Source organism: Hemibagrus wyckioides, linkage group LG18 (genome assembly GCF_019097595.1).
Source record: "Hemibagrus wyckioides isolate EC202008001 linkage group LG18, SWU_Hwy_1.0, whole genome shotgun sequence".
Taxonomy (NCBI): Eukaryota; Metazoa; Chordata; class Actinopteri; order Siluriformes; family Bagridae; genus Hemibagrus; species Hemibagrus wyckioides.
Window position 1 is genome coordinate 3,685,840 of NC_080727.1, and position 25,247 is coordinate 3,711,086.

The window sequence follows — 25,247 nt, forward strand, 5'->3', positions numbered from 1 at the left end:
TGGTTGTCTGTCTATATGTGTGGCCCTGTGATGGACTGGTGACCTGTCCAGGGTGTACCACTGCTCAATGTGTGCTGGGATAGGCTCCAGCAGATCCCTGTGACCCTAATTAGGATTAAAGCAGGTATAGAAAATGGATGGATGGAAAATCAATGCACTTCTACTAGTATATTATTTATATTTAGAGTCAGTTTAACACCCCAGTGATAAAAGTGTGTGCCTTCAAAGTAATCCACTTGAACACAAAGAGTTAACAGTATGAGCTCAGACTTAAGAGCTCAATTTAACATCATCATGATTAATTCTGGGCTTTTTGTTGTCTCCCGTGGCCACAGCTGCAGTGTAATTATCACTAACACTCAAGATCAAACTTGACATGATGTATAAGCTGAATAACAATGCATTTATCTCTCTCTCTCTCTCTCTCTCTCTCTCTCTCTCTCTCTCTTGGTTTCATGCCTCTTGCAAGCTGTTTCATGCCAAGTCAAGTTTCACCATCTTGATGTGAATTTCTGGGTCGCTAATTTCTTGCTTGTATTTTGTGGAGGAATGAGGAGGAGATGATATCACCCCCTGAATGCCCATCGGATGATCGGTTGCCAACAGGGAGACAATTATCCTCATGAGCACTGGAGAATGGGAAATAGGCCAGGAGCTCTAAACACACACACACACGCACACACACACACAAAAAGACCCAGCTTTAACTACACCAGTAGTATTGTGGTTGATGAAAACCTGCCTCCCATTTGCGCGCGCTCAGGCGCCCGCACCAACACACGCGCACGCAGGACGTACCCAACTAAGTCACGTGAGCGCTCATGAACTTGTCCCCCCGGCCAAAAAAAAAAAAGAAAGAAAGAAAGAAAGGATGCTATTTGAAGAAAAGGGGAACAAAGAAATCTGAGGGTATAAAACCTCTGCAGCAGTGCGACTCTCCTGCACTGCATCAGCTGAGGAGCGCGCGCTCCTTCTTTTCCAAACTCTCTCTGTTTCTTTCCATCTCTCTCTTTCTGTCAGTCTGTCTGTCTATCTCTTTCTCATTCTCTCTCCCTCTCTCTCTGTCTGTCTTCCATCAAGTGTCCAGCGCGTGCGAGTTGTGGTCCGGTTGGGATCGAGGCACGCGTCGCAGGTGCTGTTCGGGTTCGAACTGGGTGAGCGCGCGCGCAAGTGTTGTTATTCTTCGAGTTGCGCGCGACTTTTTTCAAATAAATAAATAAATAAATAAACAAAGAGACCACGATGACCACGCTGTTGCTGCTGCTGTCCTGCGCGATGTGCGTTCACTCTCTGCCGCTGGGGGACAGCAGGACCATCCGCAGGTACATGGACGAGACGGTAAGCGAAAACTTACAATCACTAAACTCATTTCAATTGATTTTTGCAGACTTCTCGCGCTCGATTCACCTGTAAAGCCTTTTTTAAACAAATAATCCGCGCACGTGATTGCAATATTGTGTTTCTTCATTACTAATCTAGGTACTAATAAAGGTAACAAACATTTGGTGCAGGTTTTGTTTTGTATATCAGCGTGTAGGGTGTATAACTAAATCTTAAGGATCATGAAGCTAATTAAAGGTTCCGTCACATGCACTTGTCTATAGATAGAGATATAAAACATGCAACCTTCATGGCATGACCTCTGCAATGCTTACTTTTTGCAGCCTTGCTCTTTGCTTTCGGTGAATCCACAGACATCTGCATGATCTCCGGGTCGATTTATCAGATCACAGATTCATTATACGATCCAAATATTTAAATGTTGTAAATGTGCCCCAGCATGTGCCTCAGATAGAGGCATGCATTGCATTCCTAAAATTTTCCAATGTTTATGGGGTAAAAATTTCACACAAGCTTAGAAGAAAAGACTACACTACTTAGAACTATAACTATTGTGGTTAATTGTTTCCATTTCATGATCTGAGGAATCTGAAGTCATTTAAAGTTTTTATTGAGGCTTAATATGACTTTTTGTTCCCTTTGTACCTGGTTGATGTTTACTGAACACATGTGTGACATATTGAGACTCATTTGTGTCGGATTTCAAAGCACATTCGTTTGTTTTAAACAAGGAACAAGGGATCAAGCACCTTGAGACTTTTCACTCCGTATGTGTTTGGAAATCAGAGACCTGGGTCAGTAGGTCAGTACAAGTCTCCTACATCGCTACATCTGTTATTCCTGCTTGGGGCTGAACTATGAAACAGTAGTAGCGCGTTTCATAAGATCGGAAATCCCTCTGGCGTACAACACAATCTGAGCATAGAGGGTTTTTTCTTCTTCTTCTTTTATGAGCTCTGCATGTTGCACACTTTCCTTTCAAATCACTCCCAAACAAGCAGCGGTGCATCAACCATAAACGAGTCCTGCCTTTTTTTTTCATGTAAGACATAGATGTATGGAAAGTTTTTGTTCCCCAGCCCTGGATTAGAGCAGGCAGACAAAGACAAGCCAGAATACAGAAGGCTGTTTTAACCTAGTTGGATGAAGTCCAAGATCATTTTTGAGATTTCCCGAAGGAAATGTTAGCATTAAAAAGTGAAGCCAAGAATAATAACCCGGAGAATGAAAAGCTCTTTGTGTTTATGTCTCCACTGATGTGATGAGGAATCACAGACACTTCCGAGCAAAAATTAAACGTTACACCGGAGTGACCCGGAAACATGGGCTCCTTATCAACACTTTCTCTCCGTACAGAAATCTGTCCTGCTGCACTTTCTCAAACGCTAACGCCCGAAAAATCGGATCATCCCCTGACCCCCTGTGTGGACCGTCGTGGACAGAGTGCTGCGATGCCTCACTGTGCACTCAATTTGTTCCTGACTGTTGACAAAGCTGCAGAGTGGAGATTATGCAGGCAGGGGCAAGCCATTTGGCATGTGGTGCAGAATAACAAACCCTCAGTTTGCTGACACAGGGAAAATGGAAAGAGCTAGATAGCTGCTGCAGCTGCATTCTCTGACCCTCTAAGAACAGAGTGCTGACCTTTAGGGTACTCGGGGTACGTCCTGATCGGGGACCCATCACCACCCACAAAAATGATGCATAAAATAAGCACACCTGCTTATGTTTATATTCATAACTATTTGGGGTTGTTCACGCTTCCTAGATTTTTTCTTTACTAGAAGCATTCCAGTCCTAACCCTAACCCTACCCCATTATACAAAATAAACCTTGATTCCAACCTTTAAACAATAGCATTTACTTTTAAGTTTGAAAAAATTTGGGATAGAAAATATGGACTGAAGAAACTTCTCAAGCTCATGGAGAATCTAACAGGAGTTATAGATAATGCTGGTAGCTTTCATTATTAGATTAATTGCTGAAATGAGGTTTAATTCTCATTTTTTCACACCTTTTTTAAAATAGCACTTGATCCATGACATATTGTGATTATTATGAGGAAGTGGCACTGAATGTATTGACTTCTCCTCACTTAACAAGAAAATGGGTTTAAATTCAAGTTCTAGCATCCTGCTTAACCGATACCCGCCTCTTTTTGGCAAACTCCGCCCATCTACGTAATTCTCACATGACCGAAAAACAGAAAAGCGTTTAATTCCATAGTTACGCATCATCTTTCTGTACAGTTTTGGTATTCAATCCTCATGACGCATATTTAATGCCTTTGCCTTTGAATGCAGCCTTATATGCTTAAACCTTCGGGGTCACGTCATCGAGTTTGTCGTTCCAATTTGAACATAATTTGTTTAATTGTTCCGCGCAAACGCAACCGCTCATGTGCCTTAGCGAATTCGGAGAAAGAATAGTGCCTCTTTGTGCGTTAAAGCTCTTGGTTGAACTGGAAATCCTCACAAATCCCCATCTGTACACATTGAGTCGTAGCAATTATTTTTAAAACAAGTAGGTTTTTTTGTATTCAACTTATCTTCTGGTAGATTTTTTTATCCTTATGGACTCTACTAAGAAGCTAAGGCTCGAGTTTAACAGTTTAACGGTCATCACTAAGCTAAACGTTTACTCTTACAGCCAAACATCTGGGAACTGTTCAGAGAAGAGAAGAGAAAGTTGTGTGATCGCTGCAGTCTGCAAAACATGCGCTCACCTGCTTGGATAATTGCAGCTTTAATGTGATCTATCACCGAGAAAGTCGACATTCTCCTGCTATCATTTTTCAAAGAGGGAAAGCTTAATGACCTGATGCCTAATTCAAATTCTGCTCCATGTCTTCACCAGCTTGGCAGCTTGAGGAGCTAAAATCAGACTGAAATCATTTTACTCGTCAGTCCTATTGATGATGCACAAATAACCTCCTCTTATAAGAAGCTGTTATTGGAAGAAGAGATGACTATTAATGATAAAACCTCCAGAGAGACTTTTTTTTTCCATTCAAAAATGATGTGAAGGAGTGTAGAACCATTAAACGTCAAATATATCACTAGGAGAACCAATGAGAATTCTTTTTTCCAGTGTATAAGCATTGAGCATTGAAAGGTTCATGGAAGAACACGTTTTCCAGGATGGACCATTGAAAGAACCATCCATTTTTCATGAACATTATTCATCCAGAGATGTCTAAGGATCCATGTTGTTTACAAAAGAACTCACAAAGGAACCCATTTTCTATGTGTGTAGAATCATTATCCATCCAAAAACTCACCAAAGAACCCACTTTTTTCTCACAGTGCAGTACTGGTAACCTTCCAAAAAAAATGTAGTTTTTCCCATTTAAGGTCGTAGCAGATCAAAGATGGAGATGATGGTGGAGAGGATGAGAAAGAAATAGAAATAAAAGATAAGAAATGTGGAGTTCTAGATGAAAAAATCTGGAAAACAAAAAATTAGCCGCAAAAATTAAAACCATAGATTTAAAAAAGCAAGGCTGAAAAAGCACACCTTAAAAAAAAACCCTTTAATTAAAAAATCATGGATCGAAAAGGTAAAAAAAAAAAAAAAGAAGCAAAAATGTTCTTAAAAATAAAATAAAAAAAGTAGACTTAGGATCTAAAGAATAAATTCAAATTTAAAAAATAAACGTAAAACATATAGAAGTAAATAAATATAAACAATTAAAAACCCAGCTATGGATAAGCGGGAAACAAAGACATGACAATTAAAAAAGGTCAACTTGAATGAAGTTCAAAAATCTAAGCTAACAAAATTGGTTTAAAAATATATTTTAAAAATATTTGTAGTTTAATTTTTTTAAATTACTTTTAAAATACTTTTAAGTCCATTTTTAAAAACTACCTTCAAAAAGTAGAAAAATATAGAAAGAAAACATAAACACTTTAAAAAGTCAACGTAAATGAAGTTCAAAAACGTAAACTAAAAATTTGTTTTTAAAAATGTAATTTTTAGGTTTTAGGTGAAAAATATTTTTAAAACAATATTTTAGTTTTTTTTTTAATTATACTTTTAAGTAAATTTTAAAAGCCTTAAAAAACTACCCTCGGAAAGTAAACACGTAAAAGGAAGTTTAAAAACGTAAACTAAAAAAATCTTTTAAAAAATCTATACTTATTTTAAGTTCAGTTTTATTTTTTTATTATAATTTTATTTTTATTTTATTTTTTATTTTATTTTTATAACTGAATTATTTAATATAAATTTACGCATTCAGTTTAGTTAGGCTTTTCTCTGTAACGCTGTTATTGCCATGACAACAGAGATGACGGATGTTCGTGTGAGGACGCCTAACGCTGTGCAGCGCTGATATTTACACTGCGTTCTTCACCTCCGGCCCTGCGCTGCTTTTCCATGAGTCCATGCACAGCTACATGACCTAGATACTGCTCATTTCCTACTGACCGAAGGCATTTTATATCTATCATCTCCCATCAGCTTTAATCCTTTTCCTGTTCCTACGAAAACATTCTCCCTTGGCGGCGTAATCGCCTCGTATGTGTATACAACCTCCGAGCTGTAAGGTTCTCTGGAAGTTTTTTCACGTGTAAATATTTACCCAAGTCTAATTTCCTCAGGATCGCTCATTTTTTTTTTTTATCTCGAGTGTGGCCTAATTTTATCTGCTAAAGGATGCCTTAGCTGCCGGGGACGGGGGTTTATCGCTCGTCTTTTAGCGACCGCATGAGCACAGGACAAGGGCATGTTATGAAGAATGGGATGTTGTGTATATGACGGTAATGCAATGACACAATGCGTATCTGCGTCCCGATTTAAAGCTGTGGGAGTGGCCTAACCCGAAAGCTGTATGCTGTGTGAGAAATCGCTCGCGTTCCTTATCTTAATCCTTTCAGTTTGTACCTGCGTGAGATATTTCACTTGTGCGCAAACTAGAAACAAAATATTAACCTAGTTTAAATGAGCAGCTCTGATTGACTGACTGAATGCTGTATTACTCTCTCTCTCTCTCTGTTTTCCTTCGTCCCACAAGCTGAATAATGCCTTGGTATTTTGCCTCCATCCCTACTGTATCCCATAAGATGTTTCATGCCAAGTTTCACCATCTTGATGTGAATTTCTGGGTCGCTAATTTCTTGCTTGTATTTTGTGGAGGAATGAGGAGGAGATGATATCACCCCCTGAATGCCCATCGGATGATCGGTTGCCAACAGGGAGACAATTATCCTCATGAGCACTGGAGAATGGGAAATAGGCCAGGAGCTCTAAACACACACACACACACACACACACACACACACACACTTAGGTCTTTAGGTTACAGCTTTAAGCCCGGTCTCACTAGAAAGACAAGCAGAAAGAAGATGCGTCTCCGGCTCTTGGTTCTTGTTGTGACATGTCAGCTCTTTTCATCTGCGTCTCACATGAACACTGAATGAAGAACCCAGAATAACTCTCTCCGTTTTTAAAAGCGTCGTCCATCGTGTACGCTAACTCTGTCTCTCTCTCTCTCTCTCTCTCTCGCTCTCTCTCTCACACATATTCGCTCTGTTCATAACATGATCCCTGATTCAAATCGGACAAAGAATGCCCCCCCCCCACACACAAGCTCCTCGAGAGATAATAGTTTCTTTAAGATGCAATGGAATGTCATACGACGATGATATCTTTTCAATTTGCCCAGTACGTGACTTATGGATCTGTTTACCATCTGCAGAACGTATCGTTTCTTACGTTTTTTTGTAAAAAAAATCCGCCCCTATAAACGATGCTTATCTTTATTCCTGGAAGAGAAATCAAAAACAAAACACAACGTCACAAACAGTATGTCACAAACAATGGACTGTTTTTTTAATTCCTTTCCCTGGATAGATATGAAGATATCCGTGACCTGACCGTTTCCCTTACACTAAATCTCCTCTATATATGCGATAACGATTACGCGGTAATGTTTACTATTTTGATGGCTCGCTTGTTATCAGGACGTTAGTGATAATTTTGTTTGCAAATCTGGATTAAATGTAAATAAGGGTGTAAGAATCGATTACAATGAGCGAACGAATATAAAGCTGTGATTTGGCCTGTAGCTGAAAATACTGTCCAGCATCTTTTGACCAATCAGAATGAAGAATTCATTCTTGGGATAGAAAGACTTCTGTGTGAAGATCTCAGCAGAGATTTGAAATTCCATTCTGCTAAAAAGAATTAAAGACGCCATCGATCCAGCCATCGAACACTGTGATATGTTGTAAAGAAAAGAATACGTCATTCAGTATCAGGTGTCAGGCATACCTTGACTATTTTCCTGAACTCCTGCAGCTTCTCAGCTGATAGGTAATAAATCCTTCAGCGCAGGAACATAAATCTGACAAACACACGGCAGTGTTCAGGCCTGGTTGGAGACACGCTGTTATCAAATGTATTATTGTGTAAATCGTCATGGTGAACTAAGAGGAAGGCATGCAGGTGTCATTTCACACACACTTGTAGCCTCACCTGACTTGCTGCATGCAGGTGGATCCTGTAAAATTTGTCCACACATGAATGATAGTGTAAAAATTCCCCTTCTTCTTCTTCTTCTTCTTCTTCTTATTCTTCTTCTGTTTAAAGGTAAAATTGTTTCTTAGGTGAAATTTTCCAATAGTTGGCATTAATCATCCGTCTCCTAACATACGATTGATGGCTTCCATGTTTGTAGGTAAAAATGCAATCTACAAAACTGTATTTTATGTTCTCCGAGTGGTGTTTGTCCATTGAAAAGCCATTCAGAATGGCCTTTACTGGCAAACTCATATGTCTGTTGATTAGCAAGCTGGAAAAGTGAGCGCAGAGATACGACCGATAGAAAGGAAATTCATTCATTTACATTTTCATTAACCGCTTTATCCTGGAAAGCCTTCCAACAGAATCTGGAGAATATCTCAGATACCATGTTTTTGGAAGGTGTGAGGAAACTCACCAAGGATCTCAGGATCGAACCATGGACTGGTAGATTGAATCATCTGACCCATCGGTAGACCTGAAAACACACCAGAAGCAAGCTTCTATTTACATAAATGACGGTTTATTACTTATTAGTTATCATTATTGATCGTTTCAGGTCCACAAACGTTTGGACTCAGGTCTAAAAACGGATCATAATAACGAGTTTGCGATGCTCACTTAGAGCCTTGTTTACAACTCCGTTCTTAGCGCTCCTCCACATGCACTTATTTCTGACCCTGCTATTTGTCTTTCTGTCATTACAGCAGGTAATCTGCTGACTCAAGAAGCTCCTCAAACGTCTTATTTTTTTTCACCCGAGGTACTGATCTTCAACAACAAGTTCCTGTGAAACATGTAAAAGCACATACAGAGTGCAGGCAGAGTCAATTTACTCTATTACGCTGTGTGTTTATTGGAAATACCGATTTCCAGACTATCCCTGGAGATAAGTACGAAGCTGACAGATATTAATAGTGCATTTGAAAGAGGTTATTTGTTATGTGAGGCTAGCTGTTGTTTCTCTCATCCGGTCCTCCTGCTAGGTTTTTTTTTTGTCCTTAATGGGAGTTCATGTTTGCTTTGTCTCAATGGTCCTGTCTTGTTGATTTAGCCCTTGACCTCTACTCTTTGACTCCTGTTGAACTGGAGACACCCTTGTGTTTTTCTTCCATCTCCGTCACTCAATATCTGGCGCCTGAGGTCAGTCTGCGATGAGTGTCCTACGGTAAGCACTCGTAAAAAAAAAAAAAAAAAAAAAAAAAATCCTGGCTTAGCTTTCGAGAGTCAAGTAGAGTAACAAACTAGTTATTTGGATATCTCGCTGATTATACTTGTGTTCAGCAAATATAGTCTAGTTAATAATGGTACAGAGTGCTTGCAAAGTCAGCAGAACAGCTCAAATGGAAATAAACCCTTGAAGCGTAGTGATTGTTATGTTGTGGAATTCACGTGGCTGTTAATTGCCCCCGGGGCCGTGTTTTTAAGTAACAATACCAAGTTGGGCATGCCTGTCTTGACATGTCATTCGTTGTGTTTTTCCTTGGAGGTCGTCCACTCTGTTCTGTCGTGGTTACGCCATCATCGTTTGTTCGTTTTCGTTACGTTTTTGTTGTAACCCTTTACTCCGGTTTCATCGAAATCCCCATTTGTTTCCTTCCCCCTCGCTTTATACCCTTTGCGAACACAGCGTGTCATTAAATGACATGACGGCCTTTTAAAAGCCTCCCTGAGGACAAGAGGGGTGGAAGCGTTTTTAACAAGATTAGTTCACCTTATGCTAGGCTCTGGTACGACCAAGACTAAAGAGAGCTGGAGAACAGGAAAGAGAGATGAAAGAAGGATAAAGTGACATACAAGTTTGATCATGAGAGTAAGAAAGAACAGGAGAAGGAAGAAAGAGATCAGAAATGCATTACACTGCATTAAAGCCACTATAGAGAGAGACAGTTCTTCTCCCAGACAATGAGTCATTTCCTGTAAATACTCATAAGGGAAACTGACCATAAAAATCTATGCTATGATAAAAAAAGAACTTAGTCCTTAAATGGAAACAGACAAAATGGAAACAAACAAAATGCCCAAGTTAATGGACTTATGCAATAAAAGATGTTTTGGGATGTTTAGGAGAGATACCAGTGAAACTGCGCCTTCTGTGATTACATAATCTCACTTTCCTATTACTCTTCTCTGTAAAACATCCACCACCCCACCATCTTCCTGTTGCCTTGCTCCTAAAATCTGCTGAGATCTTCATACAGATCCCAAGGAAGAACTCCAGTCTGGTTCATTCCTCAAGGAACCTGTATGAAGGATGCAGGACATACATAGATTTAAGAACATGTCGATACGGTCTAGTTTTCTCTAAGGGGTTGGTTATTTTTGGAAGGAGTCTAGAGGAGAGGTAAAGCTGTAATTTTTCCACCCAAGAAAAGACCCTGAGGTGTACACCAGACCATCACACCCATATATGGTTCTTCCCCAAACGTTTGGTACAGTATTGTCTGGAATGTCCATGTGTGCTGTAACAGTACAGTTTCCCTTGAGATTCCTGAACCTGTCCCAGCATGACAGTCCACCTGTACTCAAAGCCAGCTCCATGAAGATATGATTTGCCAAAGATGGAGTGGAAGAACTCGAGTTTCCTGCACAGATCCCTTAACTTAACCCCACTGGACAACCTTCTCAGAAAGTGCTCTCAGAAAAGAGGAATAAATCTGGGACAAAGATGTTCAGAAAGGACACATGGGTGTGATGGTCAGATGTCCATAAACCTTTGGCCATATAGTGTATAAGGTGTGTTATGATGTTACAATAATCCATTTAAATGAATTTAAAACAACTGATAGTTCTTATGTCTGTGTTTAAAGCCTTGGCCAGAGAAGATTCATCATAATGGTTTGAAAAAGAGGGGAAGGCTACCGCATGCCCAAAGCACGCTGCACGAAGACGTTAAGAGGTGGCAACATCATCCCGCTGTCCCCAAGAACGGCAGTGATGCCTGGAACAGGCCACGGTGTGGAGTCCCAGACTTCCCTTCAAAGCAAGACAGCTTCTATGACGTAGTATGGAGCCGGGGCCAACATGGCGGACGGTATAGACGCAAGAGATTTGCTACAGTGAAGGGATGGAACAAAACCAGCTTCACTTACAAGTAAGGTGTTATTACATTTTTTCATAAATAAGTGACTTTAACACTAAAGTAAACAGTGCAAGTGAATAGCTCTAGGTGAAAAAGCATCACTTACTTCTATTACATATTAGTGGTAACTTTTGAAGCATTGCCAGTTATGATGGCGCACATGCTCTCTAATAATTCATGGCACCACACAGATCAGGTGCCTCTGGCTACAGTATAGTCTTTATATATCTGAGGAATCCTCCTCAACACAGACACCTTGTCTTCTCACAACCTGTAGTAAAGTGTTTATGAAAGGCTCTGAGTAAGTGATATTCCATAGCGGGTGAGAGTGTTGTGTGGGAGAGAGAGACTGTAGACTATGTTTTCCTGTTCTTTCATATCGAAACATCCCCTTTCTCCAGGCCACCCAGGATCAAGGAGTTTTATGTGTTTTGTCTAGATGTTTCCAAACGCTTGGTCCAAGGTCTCAGATGGTCAGAAGTAAACTTCTACTGTGTCTATAGTCCAATTTTTTTTCTTGTATACCCCTAAGTTACAAAACTAATTCTTACCTTCGCTGGTAATCAAGCCTGCATTTCTTTGGGTGACATGAAAGTGTTTTGGGTCTTTTTATGAGTCTTAAAGCTTCAAGCTGACTTAAATTTCATCATGTTTTAAGAAGCTTTGTAATTAACATTCTGACCTTTGCTCGAGACCGACTCATTCCATCCATTTCGGTCACTGGAGGTCTCCACAGGACATTTGCCGTCCCCTGTAATTTGAAAGCAGTAGGGTCATGACCTCAAGGTACAGAAAACCTATCTGTATTGTGCTCGTTCATGTAAAGGTGGTGGAACCCATGTGATTCCAGTTTCCCCCTTTGCCTCTCAGCAGGAGATAAGAGGCCAGGCTAAGCATTAAATCCGAGAGAAGCTGTCTGCCTGTTGGAGCCGACGTTGATTAAAACTCCCCCAGGTTTATGGCCCACTTGCCGGAATCATGACCCATAAATCTCTCATTGCCCTCCATTCAGATCAAGAACCCGATACTTTTGGCTAGACCGGTCTGCCCTGCCTCTTCCATAAATACTGAAGGCAGAGAGACAAGGGCTTTGCTGCCTCATCGCATTCTTAAAGTCAAAAACAAAAACATAGACATGTAAAGGGAGACAGAAACAAACCAGAGACCGATGGAGAGAGGAGACATCTGTCCTTAACTCCACCTCTGTCCTTTTCTCCAACCTAAGCAATGTTTCTGTAGTATGCCACTTCACCCTAATGACTAATGTCTCAAGGAGGTTGTGTTTTGGAGATGTTTATAGAGCCCCGCTCAGCCCTGACCTAATGATGGACTCTCCAGTCAGAAATGCTGATGTAGGATCAGATTCCTTGCCTAAGTGGCGTGATTTTAGTCACAAATCCGAGACAAGGCTAGACCCCTGATCTGCAAAGTTTATGAAACCCAGCCAAGAGCTCTCTCCTTTCCAGATGGGCCCCAGTTATGAGATTTTCTGGAGTAAGAGATCATCCAGGTCTCTTGACAGGTTACTCAGGGAGTTATATACTAAATGATATCCTTGTCACCCTAATTAATGGAAAAACCAACATAGAGTGTCTTTGTAAGGTTTTAGGTCGCGTTAAGTCACCAGAGCATTTTCACCATGTGCCTTGGTCTCTTGATTACTACCGTCCTGATGAATACCATTCCTCAGTACTCAACTTTCCAAAATCTCCCATGGTGTTTAACTGGGTTGGGATCTAGTGAATGCTAAGGCAATCACATATTGTCATTTTCCTCCTCATCAAAACAATGAACCCTTGTGCCCAGAGAATGGGTAAGATTTTCATCCTGGACCAGAATGAATGAAGGTGCTTAGTCTGCTACAGAGGGTTCTTCTACTCTTGTCTAGACTTGCAGAAACAAATTGTGGCTCCAAAAAGAACCCTGGCCCAGAAACCTAATTACATCCAGAGGATGAATGTTGTCTGGAACAAAAGGCATCAAAAGCAATATAGATCCCAGTATAGATATATCAGTGGTGCATTATTTCAGACATTGTGGAGCTGTGTATGAGGAACACAGAGTGGAGCATGACACATTTCTGGACAGAATCTGATCCACCAGCTTAATTCTGCTCTCCAGGGAAAAGTAAAAAATTTGTAAAAAAGCACATTTTATTTGGTCTAGGAGTATTATCGACTGCTGAGTTCTCCATATGGCATCCAGGTAATGCTGTGCTTTATGGGGGAACCCGATCCAAAAAACATCCCAAAGGTAATCGCAGCTCATTATTCACTGGCAGGGTCACTTTTTGACCCACCATTTAAAGATCTTTGTCATTGTTCCAGTGCTGCCCATCATATATTTATTGATTAGCTGTAAATTGTTTCTAGCTAATTCTACTAGTATTCTTGCATTCAAAGACTTTCCATAATCTTTAGTTAGAGAAGTAAGTCAGTGCTTACGGTCTAATTAAGAAATAACCTAAGAATTACTTCCTATCAACTGCTGAACCGGATCTTTTCTTTCTGACGAAAGGAATAAAGGTGGTAACAATTTTCTTCCATTTGCCACCTTGTAATTACAACTTGAAGGCACATTCCGGAGCAGGTTTAATGTTAAACGCTTGCATTACTGATGTGATTATGTGGCATTTATGGCCGTCTGGGAAAATCCATAGAGTGTCACTGTGGCTGAATTCAGGCAACAAGCCAAAGGTGCCTATGACATACTTAAATATTAAGAAATCGTTAATATACTATATTGCATCATACTATAATGGATAGCTGCATGCCATAATGAAATGGACATAAACCTAACAAGATAGATAAATAGAGATGTATATAGAAGCTCTATCATTTTTCCAGGTTGCCACATATAATGGTGGCACATCACAATACACATCCAGATTGCCTTTCCTTCGTTTTTTTTCTTGAAAAGCAACTGTAATGTAATAGCTCATAGCCTGATGCCAAAATCCTGCACCCCCACCCTTTCTTTCAGGTGTTTATGAAATGATATGATGGTCCAAGGCTGTGAAAGAGTTTGTCATTCCGCTGATATTACTATTTAGTGGCATGAGGACTAACCCCTATATTGTTACCATGTCACGCACACGCTCACTCATGTATCAAATCCTTTAGGGCTTGTCTGTGGTCTGATGCAGGCTGAACAAACACCGTGTCACTTTCTCAGCAGACAGATTAGCCGAACACACTGCTCTGTGATTCAGAAGTCACACTCCTCCATGGTACCAGACACCCCGCTATAGAGGATTATGGCTTGCATCTATGAAACCATTTCACCCCAGATGTTTGGGTGGTCTGTAGTAAACGTGCCTTTTTGTGTGTGTATCAGGATCCTGAGGAAGCCGTGGCAGATGACTTGGGAGAAAGTGCGGGAGGTGTTCAGGGAAGCTGTACAGGTCTGGAGTCATGTCACTCCTCTCACCTTCACCGAGGTTCAATCGGGACATGCTGACATCATCATCGACTTCGCTAGGTAAGACTTTAGTGGTTTGCATCACACCTGGAGATAACAGATGTTAGGAAATTCCAGTGAGGTTGCTTTTGTGGTTTTGGGAGTTTCCCAGATTAAGGCTAAAATCGTTTTTGCAACATGATTCATCAGCTTGACTAAATACTCCCTACACTCTATAGATTTTTGTTTGGTTCAACATTCAAATAATTGTACTCTCTGCCTTTCGTATGAGAGAGATGTGCTTCACGCCACTGCACAAACACAGGCGCCCCTCTCACTGCAGAGGTGAAACGATCAGAGAAGGGCAGCGTGAGATCATGCGCCGATAATTGACGCTCCATCTCTAATATGCATCCATGCTTAAATACCGAGTCTGCAGCTGGGCTGGTAAAAGGAGAAAGGCTGAACAGTTAAGGTCACACCTTCACACACCTGCCAGGTGTTTACTCCAGACCTTTGTGTTATGCCCTGCACTGAGATCCCACGGTGAACTAATCCCTCCCTTACTCCCTTTTATCCCCTTTGAAACCCTGATGCAAATATTGCAAACCAGGACTTGTTTTCTCTGCAGTTTATTAGCACTGTGTGCCTTACAGCCATGTTTTTTTTACTCCAAATATGTGCCTTCGACATGTAGTGCTTGGTTTACAATATCCAGACTAATACAAAGATTTTTATGTCACTTTTCACTGGAGATTCTGTTTCCTGCTGAAAATAAAAGCAACTCTTTTAATAAGTGTATCCTAAATGCACCTAGCCCCCCCCCCTCCCCCCACGACTTTCTCCATGTTCCTAGTATAAAAGGTCCAGCTGGAGCACTTGCACTCAGACTGTTATGACTGACCTGCTTTCTCTTATCGTCAATAAACAAAAAAAAAATGCTGATGTTCAAGACTAAATATAGCCGATCATTCTGGCTCCTGTGGATAGGGACTGCCCCGAAACGTCCTCATGCCCGAGCTTGTATAGTTGAATCAATCACACTTCTATGATAAAAAGAGACCGGGCATCTGTCCAGATTTGCCATAGTGCTGTAGATGTGAACACGCATGACTAAATTTGCAAGTCAGCATTTTCTTTCATCAGTCTGGATGGCATCCAGGATCTTTACCCACGTTCCCCGAAGCGCTGAAGTGTTAAGACTATCTAACCCGCTGCAGGAAGTTGTTCAAAGAATGAAAACTTGCACGAGAGCAGATCAGGTGTCAGTTTTGATTACTTAGGTCAGGCCAGATGTATCTGTGTGTTTATGCCATGAGCTCATGAGACGTTAGGGATGAAATGGAGAGCGATGATAAACCATGCTCCACACTGTCCCATCTTGGTCTTCAGGTATGAACATGGAGACAAGCTGCCTTTCGATGGTCAAGGAGGAATCTTGGCCCATGCTTTCTTTCCGGGAACCCACCGGCAAGGAGAAATGCACTTTGACTATGATGAGCAATGGACTTTAGGCAACGGAATGGGTGAGTAAACAGCGAGGTCAGTCAGAGCGATAAAGCAATAGCCATTATTATATATATTATATTATATATCAGTTTTGAAAGGTGATACGTTCAGATACTAATTAGTGGTCATTCAGTAGGTGCTGATTAAATGATGTTATCGTTTCTAGATTATTTTAGTCCCAGGTTGAAATTTGTCATAACATAAATGGATTATTCTTTATATAGTGAAGTTTTGTAACATTTACAAATGTCCAGTCTCAGTAAAATGTGGGACTAAGGACTAAGTAAAATTTTCTGGCTTCCTGGTATCATATCAACAGGTTGTGTTTTTGTCTTTTTATGAAATTAAATGCATGTGCATTTATCTCCTTCAGGTACAGACTTGCTGCAGGTGGCCGTTCATGAGCTCGGACACACTCTCGGGCTGCAGCACTCCAGAGCTCACGGCTCGGTGATGTCCCCCTACTATATCTACTCCTACCCACCTCAGCTCAGCAAGGACGACGAGAGTGGCATCCAGTCCCTGTACGGCATCAAGGTTTTTCATCAGAAGGAGCCAGAGTTAGAAACCAATGACATCATTCCAGTAGTGAGCCATACTGTTTTCTTACTGCTCTCACGGATCATTAAAAGGCTGGTCAGTTAACTTGATTGAGATGTGAATATTCTGACCATCTCTGTTGCTTTTGCTTTTGCTCTCAGCCTGATGCCTGTAACACAGACTTCGACGCCGTGTCGATGATCCGCGGCGAGCTGTTCTTCTTTAAATCGGGCTATGTGTGGCGTATCCGCGATGGCAAACTGCAGGATGGGTATCCCGCTTTAGCCTCCAGACACTGGCGTGGAATTCCTCATAATATAGACGCGGCGTATGAGGACACATCTGGAAATATCTGGTTCTTTAAAGGTGACAAGGCTAAGACTTTTTCCTTAGCGATCCTGTTGGCAAGACAAAATCTGAGATAAAATCTTTTGAGTTAAAGTTAAAGATTTCCTTGGGTCTGTTTCCCAGTGCAGGTCAAATTGCGGCGTCTTTGCTGTTGATGTATGAAATGAGAGTTCAGACATGTTTTTAGTTGCTGGAAAGTCAAACCACAGAGTAACAAAATCAACCAATGTCAAGATTTGATTCAGGCTTTCCCCTTGATCTAGTATTAGTACTCGTTAAATCCTTTGAAATGTGTTTATAAGCTGGTTTCACACCTGTGTTCAGTTTCTCACTGGTCTGGATTGTGTGATTATTCAATCCAGCTGTTAGCTCTGGGCAGGTGTTCACAAATAAACACTTCTTTCCACATTTAGAACTTTAATAGCATCTCAAATATTTCATGATAAATCATTCTGCATTTTTCAACTGAAGCTGACTTCCTTCCATATTTGGCTAGATCTGATCTAAACCTAAATTGAACTTCAGTTAAGACGTGACGCTGACATGCCTGTCTCTTCTCCGTCTCCTTGTTCTGCAGATCAGAATTACTTGGTGTATGATGCTGAAAAGCAAATCAGAGGACCAGAGCCGGTGCAGAGCCTGGGACTTCCTGTTAATAGCATCCAGGCAGCCTTGATGTGGGGTGAAGACAAGACCCAGAAGGTGTACTTCTTTAAGGGAGAAAACTACTGGCGTTTTAACCCCCAGGAGAACTGGGTGGACATGAGTTATGCTCGCACCATGTTAGACTGGAGAGGAATCCCCAATGACATTGACGCTGCTTTCCAGGATCGCTATGGTGAGAAAAAGCCTCAAAAGGACGTCTCAGAAGAATATGACATAACTACGACAATGACTATAATCTGTAGTTAAAGTGAAAGTCTGGTTCCCTAGTCAGGAAAGATCCTGCAGGATATGACGGATGATATTGATCAGCCATCTGAAATCACTATTCATGCTATTCATGTGCTGTAAAGATTATAAGCAGGCGTAGATGGTAGATCTGATAGGACATTCTAGATTGGGTTTCAGATGCTGGAAAGGCAGTGATATCTTCCGAGAAATTTGGAAGGTGAATGAAAATAAAGCATGTGCCGAGGGATGTAGTATAAAGGTAGACCAAGAACTGGTCCTTGGGGAAGTCCAGTTAGAAGTCAGAGGTCAGTACCTATCAAAACTGGTCCAAGGAAGGAACAGTGGTGAACCGGCGATAGGGTCATGGGTGACCAAGGATCATTGATGCACGTGGGGAGTGAAGGCTGGACCGTGTGATCCGATCCAACAGACGAGCTACTGTTGCTCAAATTGCTGAAGAAGTTAGAAGTCAGAATACACAGTGCATGACGGGTCAGGGCTGTTTTAGCAGCAAAAGGGGGGTCAACACAATATTAGGCACAATCTGAACTTCTTTGTGTGACATGGTAGGATTGTTTGTCTAGGGTTAGTGTGGGCAAGTTTCCAAACCATCAGCTGTCAATAAAGCAAGAAAGAGTCTACTGATTCCTTCATATTTACTGAATAATATGCTTTCAAACAAGTAATTAACCATGTTGTTATAGAAAAATAATCAACAATGGGATAGAGTGGATTGTTTTCTAATAACACCTTGTTCTAGACTGTTTATTCCTCTTACAGTACAGCATGTTGAAAAAGCTACCAACTACATTTTACTCATATGTTGTAGAACAACAACAACAACTGTTATGTAGTGAGATGTGAAGATTTATTAATGATACCATTCTCTCAAAATGTCCTGTTTTGCTTTTTCAGGTTTTGCCCATTTCCTGAAAGGCAGACAGTATTGGAAGTTTGACCCAGTGGATGTCAGGGCTCTAAAGGAATACCCCCGCAGCATCGGCATGGACTTCTTCAATTGCCCCGATTACAAATAACTCTAAACCTCCACCTCAAACAGAGTTTGAGCAACTGATCTTGGTTCTTGGTCGCCCGTATTTCACCCTCAGACATGTTGTATGCTATGGGGTTCTTCCCTTACCCCAAGTACAACAATACATATACCCTCATCACCAGGCAGGTTGGATCGAATGACTCCGATGAAGATTTCCAGCCACACGACCTTGACACTTCTCAGGAAAAGCATGTACGCCTTGCCTTTCCTCAATTCTTTATTGTTTCTGCTCTCCTACGCAGAATATGTTTATTTATTATCTGTATATTTTGCCATCATCTTCAGTATTGTAGTTACTGCGAACTAAACATCTACGTTTCTTTGTGAAGTGTTTTTTTCTTTTATTTTTACACACAAAGGTGCTACAGTAACACACAGGGAAGGCTTCCTGTACCTCAGATGTGAAATTTTTTATCCAAAGAAATCAGCTCAGGTGTGTCATTAAGGGCTGAGGTAGGAGAAACATGAGTCTGTCGAAGGCAAACTTGACATATATGCGTAATTCTTTACGGTTTGTAACTTTCAGAAAGACTGATACTTACACTGAGTACGATAAGATCGAACACCAGCGACATAAAGTGGGATCATTTGTTCCTGCGAGCAAGTTTGCTGTTTTCTTTTTCACCTCAGCAGGCACGATCTCACAGACACCATGGCCACACACCCAGGTTTTTCTTTATTGCAGTTTTATTTTAATGAATTAAAAAACGACATATACTTCATCCATCCATAGCTACATTTTATGTAAAAAAAAACAAAAAAACAACTTTCACGTATGTTACAAAGTCTTTTCTCCACTTCCTTACTTTCTTTATTTTTACTGAGCATCTGGACAATGCAGATCCTGAAGACTTTGCCATGGCAGAAAACCTATTGTTAGAAAGCACTGACCACTGACACTGGAAACTCCTGCCATAAATGTTACATAAACATTGCAGAAAACTTCACCATGTCAAAAAATAAATGTTTTTCATTCTTAAAGAAAAACAATCTGTTCATTATTAGTGTTTGATCCTCCATACTCATATATATATATATATATATATATATATATATATATATATATACTCATATATATATATATATATATATATATATATATAGATAGATAGATAGATAGATATAGATATAGATATGAAGTGGCTGTACTATAGAAACCGTGAAATGAACTAAAACCAGCCAATCAGCATCAAGTATTTTCCACGGCCATGGTATTTCACCTTCCGTCCTGATTATGTCACATGTGAATACTGTATCGTCGCATGGTGCAGTGCAGGCCACTGATGCTTCCGGGTCAGTCAACGTCGCCTTGTTTGAAACGACTATTTTTATTTACACAGCTCAGGAAGTGACCTGTGTGCTAAACCGGACGCAGAAGCACTGGTAATGTATTAGCGAACTTATAACAGGAACAGCAGTGTATCACTCAATGTATCGTTTTAATATAACCTCTCATTTAATCTGTCTTCTTATCTTCTACAGTAATCCTATGTAAATAGATCTGTACAAAGAATTGTATTATATCATTGCTCTAATAAACATTTCTTTATGTCCAGTTGTTCTGTCTCGCCTCGTCTCGTCATTGATACCCCATCGGGAAATGTTGTGTTATTTAAGCCTCAGTGTAACTGTTTGATAGTAATTGTTTTTATTCTGATCATTTCAGCCGTCTTGAAACAGCGAAGCATGAAGTGTTTACATTCTGAAGCAGAATCAGTGTATTTCCTTCTTTATTCACTTGATGGTCTGCTTCTAATAGATTTCAGTGACACTGTGTAAATGTGATCCAGCTGTTTCCGTGTGATGCTCGAGTTTGTTTTCTTCAGCATTTACACATTTAGACGTACTTGACGGAATCTGTTAATGAAGTGCATCTGCAACAGCCTTTGTGCCTATAAATAAGCAGATCATGAGCATGACAATAAATACTACTACTGACCATAACTATTATTAAAAATATTTATATACACCGATCAGGCATAACATTATGAGCACTGACAGGTGAAGTGAATAAGACTGATGATCTCCTCATCATGGCACCTGTTAGTGGGTGGGATATATTAGGCAGCAGGTGAACATTTTGTCAAAGTTGATGTTAGAAGCAGGAAAAATGGACAAGCGTAAGGATTTGAGCGAGTTTGATGAAGGGCCAAATTGTGATGGCTAGACCACTGGATCAGAGCATCTCCAAAACTGCAGCTCTTAAGGGGTGTTCCCGGTCTGCAGTGGTCAGAATCTATCAAAAGTGGTCCAAGGAAGTAACAGTGGTGACAGGGTCATGGGTGTCCAAGGCTCATTGATGCACGTGGGGAGCGAAGTCTGGTCCGTGTGATCCGATCCAACAGACGAGCTACTGTTGCTCAAATTGCTGAAGACGTTAATGCTGGTTCTGATAGGAAGGGGTCAGAATACACAGTGCAGGACGGGTCAGGGCTGTTTTGGCAGCAAAAGGGGGACCAACAGAATATTAGACAGGAGGTCATAATGTTATGCCTGATCAGTGTACATTCTATTTATTATTAGTTATTAGCCTAAATCTCAATAAATGAAAAATAAAACGATTGGCAATGATGCTTTTAATTAAAATATTGTTCTTTGAATAGAAAGTTCTGGAATAAAAAGCTCTAAAGCTTCAGAAACTAGCCAAAATATGGTTTAGAGTCACATATTTGAATCGCTGTATCATGTTCGTGAAATTAATCCATACCGAGGCAGGCTGTGGAATTTATTTCACATTTAAAGTGTTTGAAAAAGAGATCCCTGCTTTAGTAAAAAAAGACACATCAAGGTCTTCGCAGGCTTTAGGTTATCACATGGATTGAAAGCATCATGTGCTGGCTAGAAAAGGGATCAACTTCAGGCCACTTCAGGATTTTCTGCCTCAAGCGCTTAAAGTAAATCTTATTTAAAAACGCAGGTAAGTGCCAGATGACAATATCCTCGGGGACGGCTGAGGCCATTCCTCTAGTTCACAGCCTGGAATTGTTCGATGTTAGTTACAGTAATACACAGGACCAAGTTTAGTTTAGGCCATAAAACAGATGCTCTTGTTTTAAAAAGAATGCTCTGTACGCAGTTTAGGAACTGGCCTTTTGCCTATTTAGCTTCTGATCCGAAGCGAATTTGCGAATTTGATCCCTAACACAGCAGGTTTGTCAAATAAAACAGACATACATAAGACAATAATGCCTTAAAAACATTCTTTTAAGCAGATAATTCGTCTTGGATATCAGATTTGTTAGCATTAAGCTCAATTTGTAGTTTTTCCGAAAATATCTGATGGAGATTTACATTTGCTTTCTCTCACAAAATAGGCTCACTGACTTTAAACGGATACAGAAATTGTTCAAATGTTAACCTGAAACATGTAAGAGCTAAGCTAAAACAGCAGACTGGCTAAAAAAAGGCAACTGCTAATCAAAAGCTAAGCGGTTGCTGTTGTATATTTTGGAGGGGAAAAAATATAAATATAAAAATGTGTTCTCCTGTGGGAAATGTGAGCTAGTTTACCAGCCCTAGCTCGCTGACTTTGGTCCTGCTAACAAACTTCGGTTTTTATGCATTTTTTTGATAAAACATTAGCTATTAGCAGGAAAATCAAGTCATACAGAACCAAGTCTCAGATATTAATAACACATGTTGTGTTTTCCTGGGAGAAATTACTAGCCCTAGCTAGCTAACTAAGGTCATGCTAACAAACTCCAGGTTTTTCTGCTCTATTTTGAAAAACATTAGCTAGGAAAATCAAGTCATACAGAACCAAGACTTAGATATTCATCATCCATGTTGTGTTTTCCTGTGGGAAATGTAAGTTAATTTACTAGCCCTAGCTATCTATCTTAGTTCATGCTAACATGCTTTTATTTCTTACGGTATATTCTGACAAGATTAGCTACTCGGTGATCTCCTTTTTTCGTGGTATTTTTATGTGTAGGTGTTTCTAGACCATTCTAGTAGACCTATTCTTGTGCATTAGGAGCGTTAAAACCAACAATTCTCTCAACAGTTTTTCTCTCCTTGCTAATAGTCAGTAGCCGTGTGCTAAATTGAAGGTTAGCTGGTCATTCGGTCCCAGACAAAACAAACTAAAGCAGGCATGACCTAAACATTTTTGTTTTTTTAATCGCTCATAGACACAACAGTGGACGCTTTACTACTTTTTGTGCTTATTTTCCGGGTTTAATGAGTGATGGAACCCAGTACCTACTATAAGAACAGTTATCTTGCTAATTAAAATGATATTTAAATAAATATGATAAAAATGACGTCACAATCTGTATCAGAGGTAACTAAAGGGTAGCTTTAAACCCGATTTTGATTGGTTAATTTAGTTTAATCCTGTTTTTGCTCTGTAGCCGATGTTCATTTGACGTCTTTTGTGCTTCAAAACGGAATCGTAATGATTCCATTGACCACATCAATGACATTTGACACATATATGATGTTAACCGTCCGCAAATAAGCATGAGGGACTGTAATAAACTATCTTTTTCCCATATTATCTACATCTTTGTCCTTCACAGCTGAACTGAACGGCGAAAATGATTTTAGCGCCTCAGGAGTACAAGGCCGTGTCTTCAGACTGGAACAAGCCCACGCCGGTCCTGACACATACACATACTCAAGCTTGACCCTATAAACCCCTGCATTTTACACCTGAACCACTGACACATATTTCTCAAGCTTTTCCCACCGTAACGCTGAGCAGAAATAGAAGAAGAAGAAGAACTAAGGGCAAAAAGCCTTTATTATCGCCACACATACATTACAGCAAAGTGGAATTCTTTTCTTCAGATATCCCAGCTGAGGAAGTTGGGGTCAGAACTATGATATAGCACCCCTGGAGCAGGGAGGGTTAAGGGCCTTGATCAATTGCCCAACAGTGGAGCTTGGTGGCACTGAGCCTTGAACCCTGATCACCTTAACCACTTGAACCACCACTGCCCCCCCCCTTTTTTTTCAAGATAGAAAAATAGAGAAAGCAGGTCAAGGTCAAGCAGAATGTTGGAGGGATTCCAAACAGAGTAGAGTGAGAATAAACCTGTTATTAGTTCAGGCTTTTCCGTAAATGATCCTGAATCAAACGTCCGGCTCATCCCCCTCTCGTTGGGGGATCCCATGCAGATTGTTTCCTCCTCTTCAGATTACTTAACTCTTAGTTTCTTAACAGAACCTTTGATCCCCTACGGAGCATCACGATCGGCACATTACGCATCACGCTTGTGTAAAATCCAGCTGCACGTCCAGATGTCCCAGGCACATCTGCATTGTGGTAACGCTTTGGAACTTTCTGCTGAGGTCAGCGTTAGTCATGGCCCGATTGTTGCAGCGTTCTCCAGTTCAGAAAGCCAGCACCAGATGTCAGGGGAGAAAAAAGAACGGATTCAGATATGACCCATAAAATCCTTTTACTTTATAGCTTACATGTTAAGTCTCATGAAAGCAAGCCATGCTGATTAAATTAGTCTTGAGCTCGGCATCATCAAAGGGTCTGTTACATTTTCTTCAGTCCTACATGAATTCATTTAAAAATAATAATAATATCACATTCTTCTGTGATACCTGTATTGCTGGACACTGATGTGGCCCCAGTGCAGGGCAGGAAGTCATGCTGATCAAGCAGGTCAAGCACTTTAATTACTGTTCATATCAAATGTCAGTGTGATCTTGGCAGGGTTGCTGATGCCAGATGTTTGAGTGTTTCAGAAACTGCTGAACTCCTGGAATGTTCACTTACAACAGTCTCTATAGTTTATACAGAATTGTCAGAAAAACAATGCCGGAGGAAACGGCTTGTTGATGAGAAATCCGATGGGACTGCCGGGAAAGCTACAGTGATATAAACCAGCACTCTTTACAACCGTGGTGAGCTGAAAAGCCTCTCAGAACAGATAACACCTTGAAACGTTGAGGTGGATGAGATAGAATAGCAGAAGGATGCTAGACAGTCTAGAAACTAGACAGTCCAGGATTGAATAAAGACCCAGGTGACCATAGATAGATTAAAACTTCTCATTTCAACACTGAAGAAAAGTCTGTATGTCTACAACTCGAATGTTTTTCAGTATATTTTAAGCCTGGACTCCGTATATGACTGCGTAATTGTTTCATATCAGAGCTGAATTAAATCCAGACATGAAATCCTTACGACGTCTGGCACACCCTTCATCGCTCATTATAACACCAATTACACAGACTAAAGCATAATGAGAATATTTCATCTCTCAGAGCCAGTGATGAATGAGGGACTTTCAGGGTCTTAATCTGCTTCCAGTTTCCATTCACATTAAAGTAGCTGGTGGAAAATCTGCTTGTTTACCGGAGGCTTGAGAAGACTGAATGCTTAAAGAGACAGACTGGATTTTTTGGTTGTTGTTGTATTTTACTGTAATGAGAAATCATAATGATTTTTTATGTCGATGAAGAATGAAGGGAATTTGTTTGGTTTGTTTTACCTTTTACCTTGTTTAAAGTTATTTAATGTTATAGAACGTGTGAACAGCTATAAAGCCGTTCTCTCACCATTTCTCTTCCTGTTAAAGCAGTCCTGAAGTT

General features: G+C 40.4%; 1 protein-coding gene across 1 annotated transcript; it reads left to right on the plus strand.

The window, feature by feature from the left end:
• The first annotated feature begins 856 nt into the window (after positions 1-856).
• On the plus strand, positions 857-19,737 carry mmp11b (matrix metallopeptidase 11b). Its single transcript, XM_058414779.1, has 8 exons — positions 857-1,338; positions 10,677-10,960; positions 14,285-14,428; positions 15,740-15,873; positions 16,230-16,444; positions 16,558-16,762; positions 17,322-17,582; positions 18,554-19,737. The coding sequence occupies exons 1-8, from the start codon at positions 1,243-1,245 to the stop codon at positions 18,673-18,675; spliced, it is 1,461 nt and encodes a 486-aa protein (XP_058270762.1). The 5' UTR covers positions 857-1,242; the 3' UTR covers positions 18,676-19,737.
• The last annotated feature ends 5,510 nt before the right edge of the window (positions 19,738-25,247 follow it).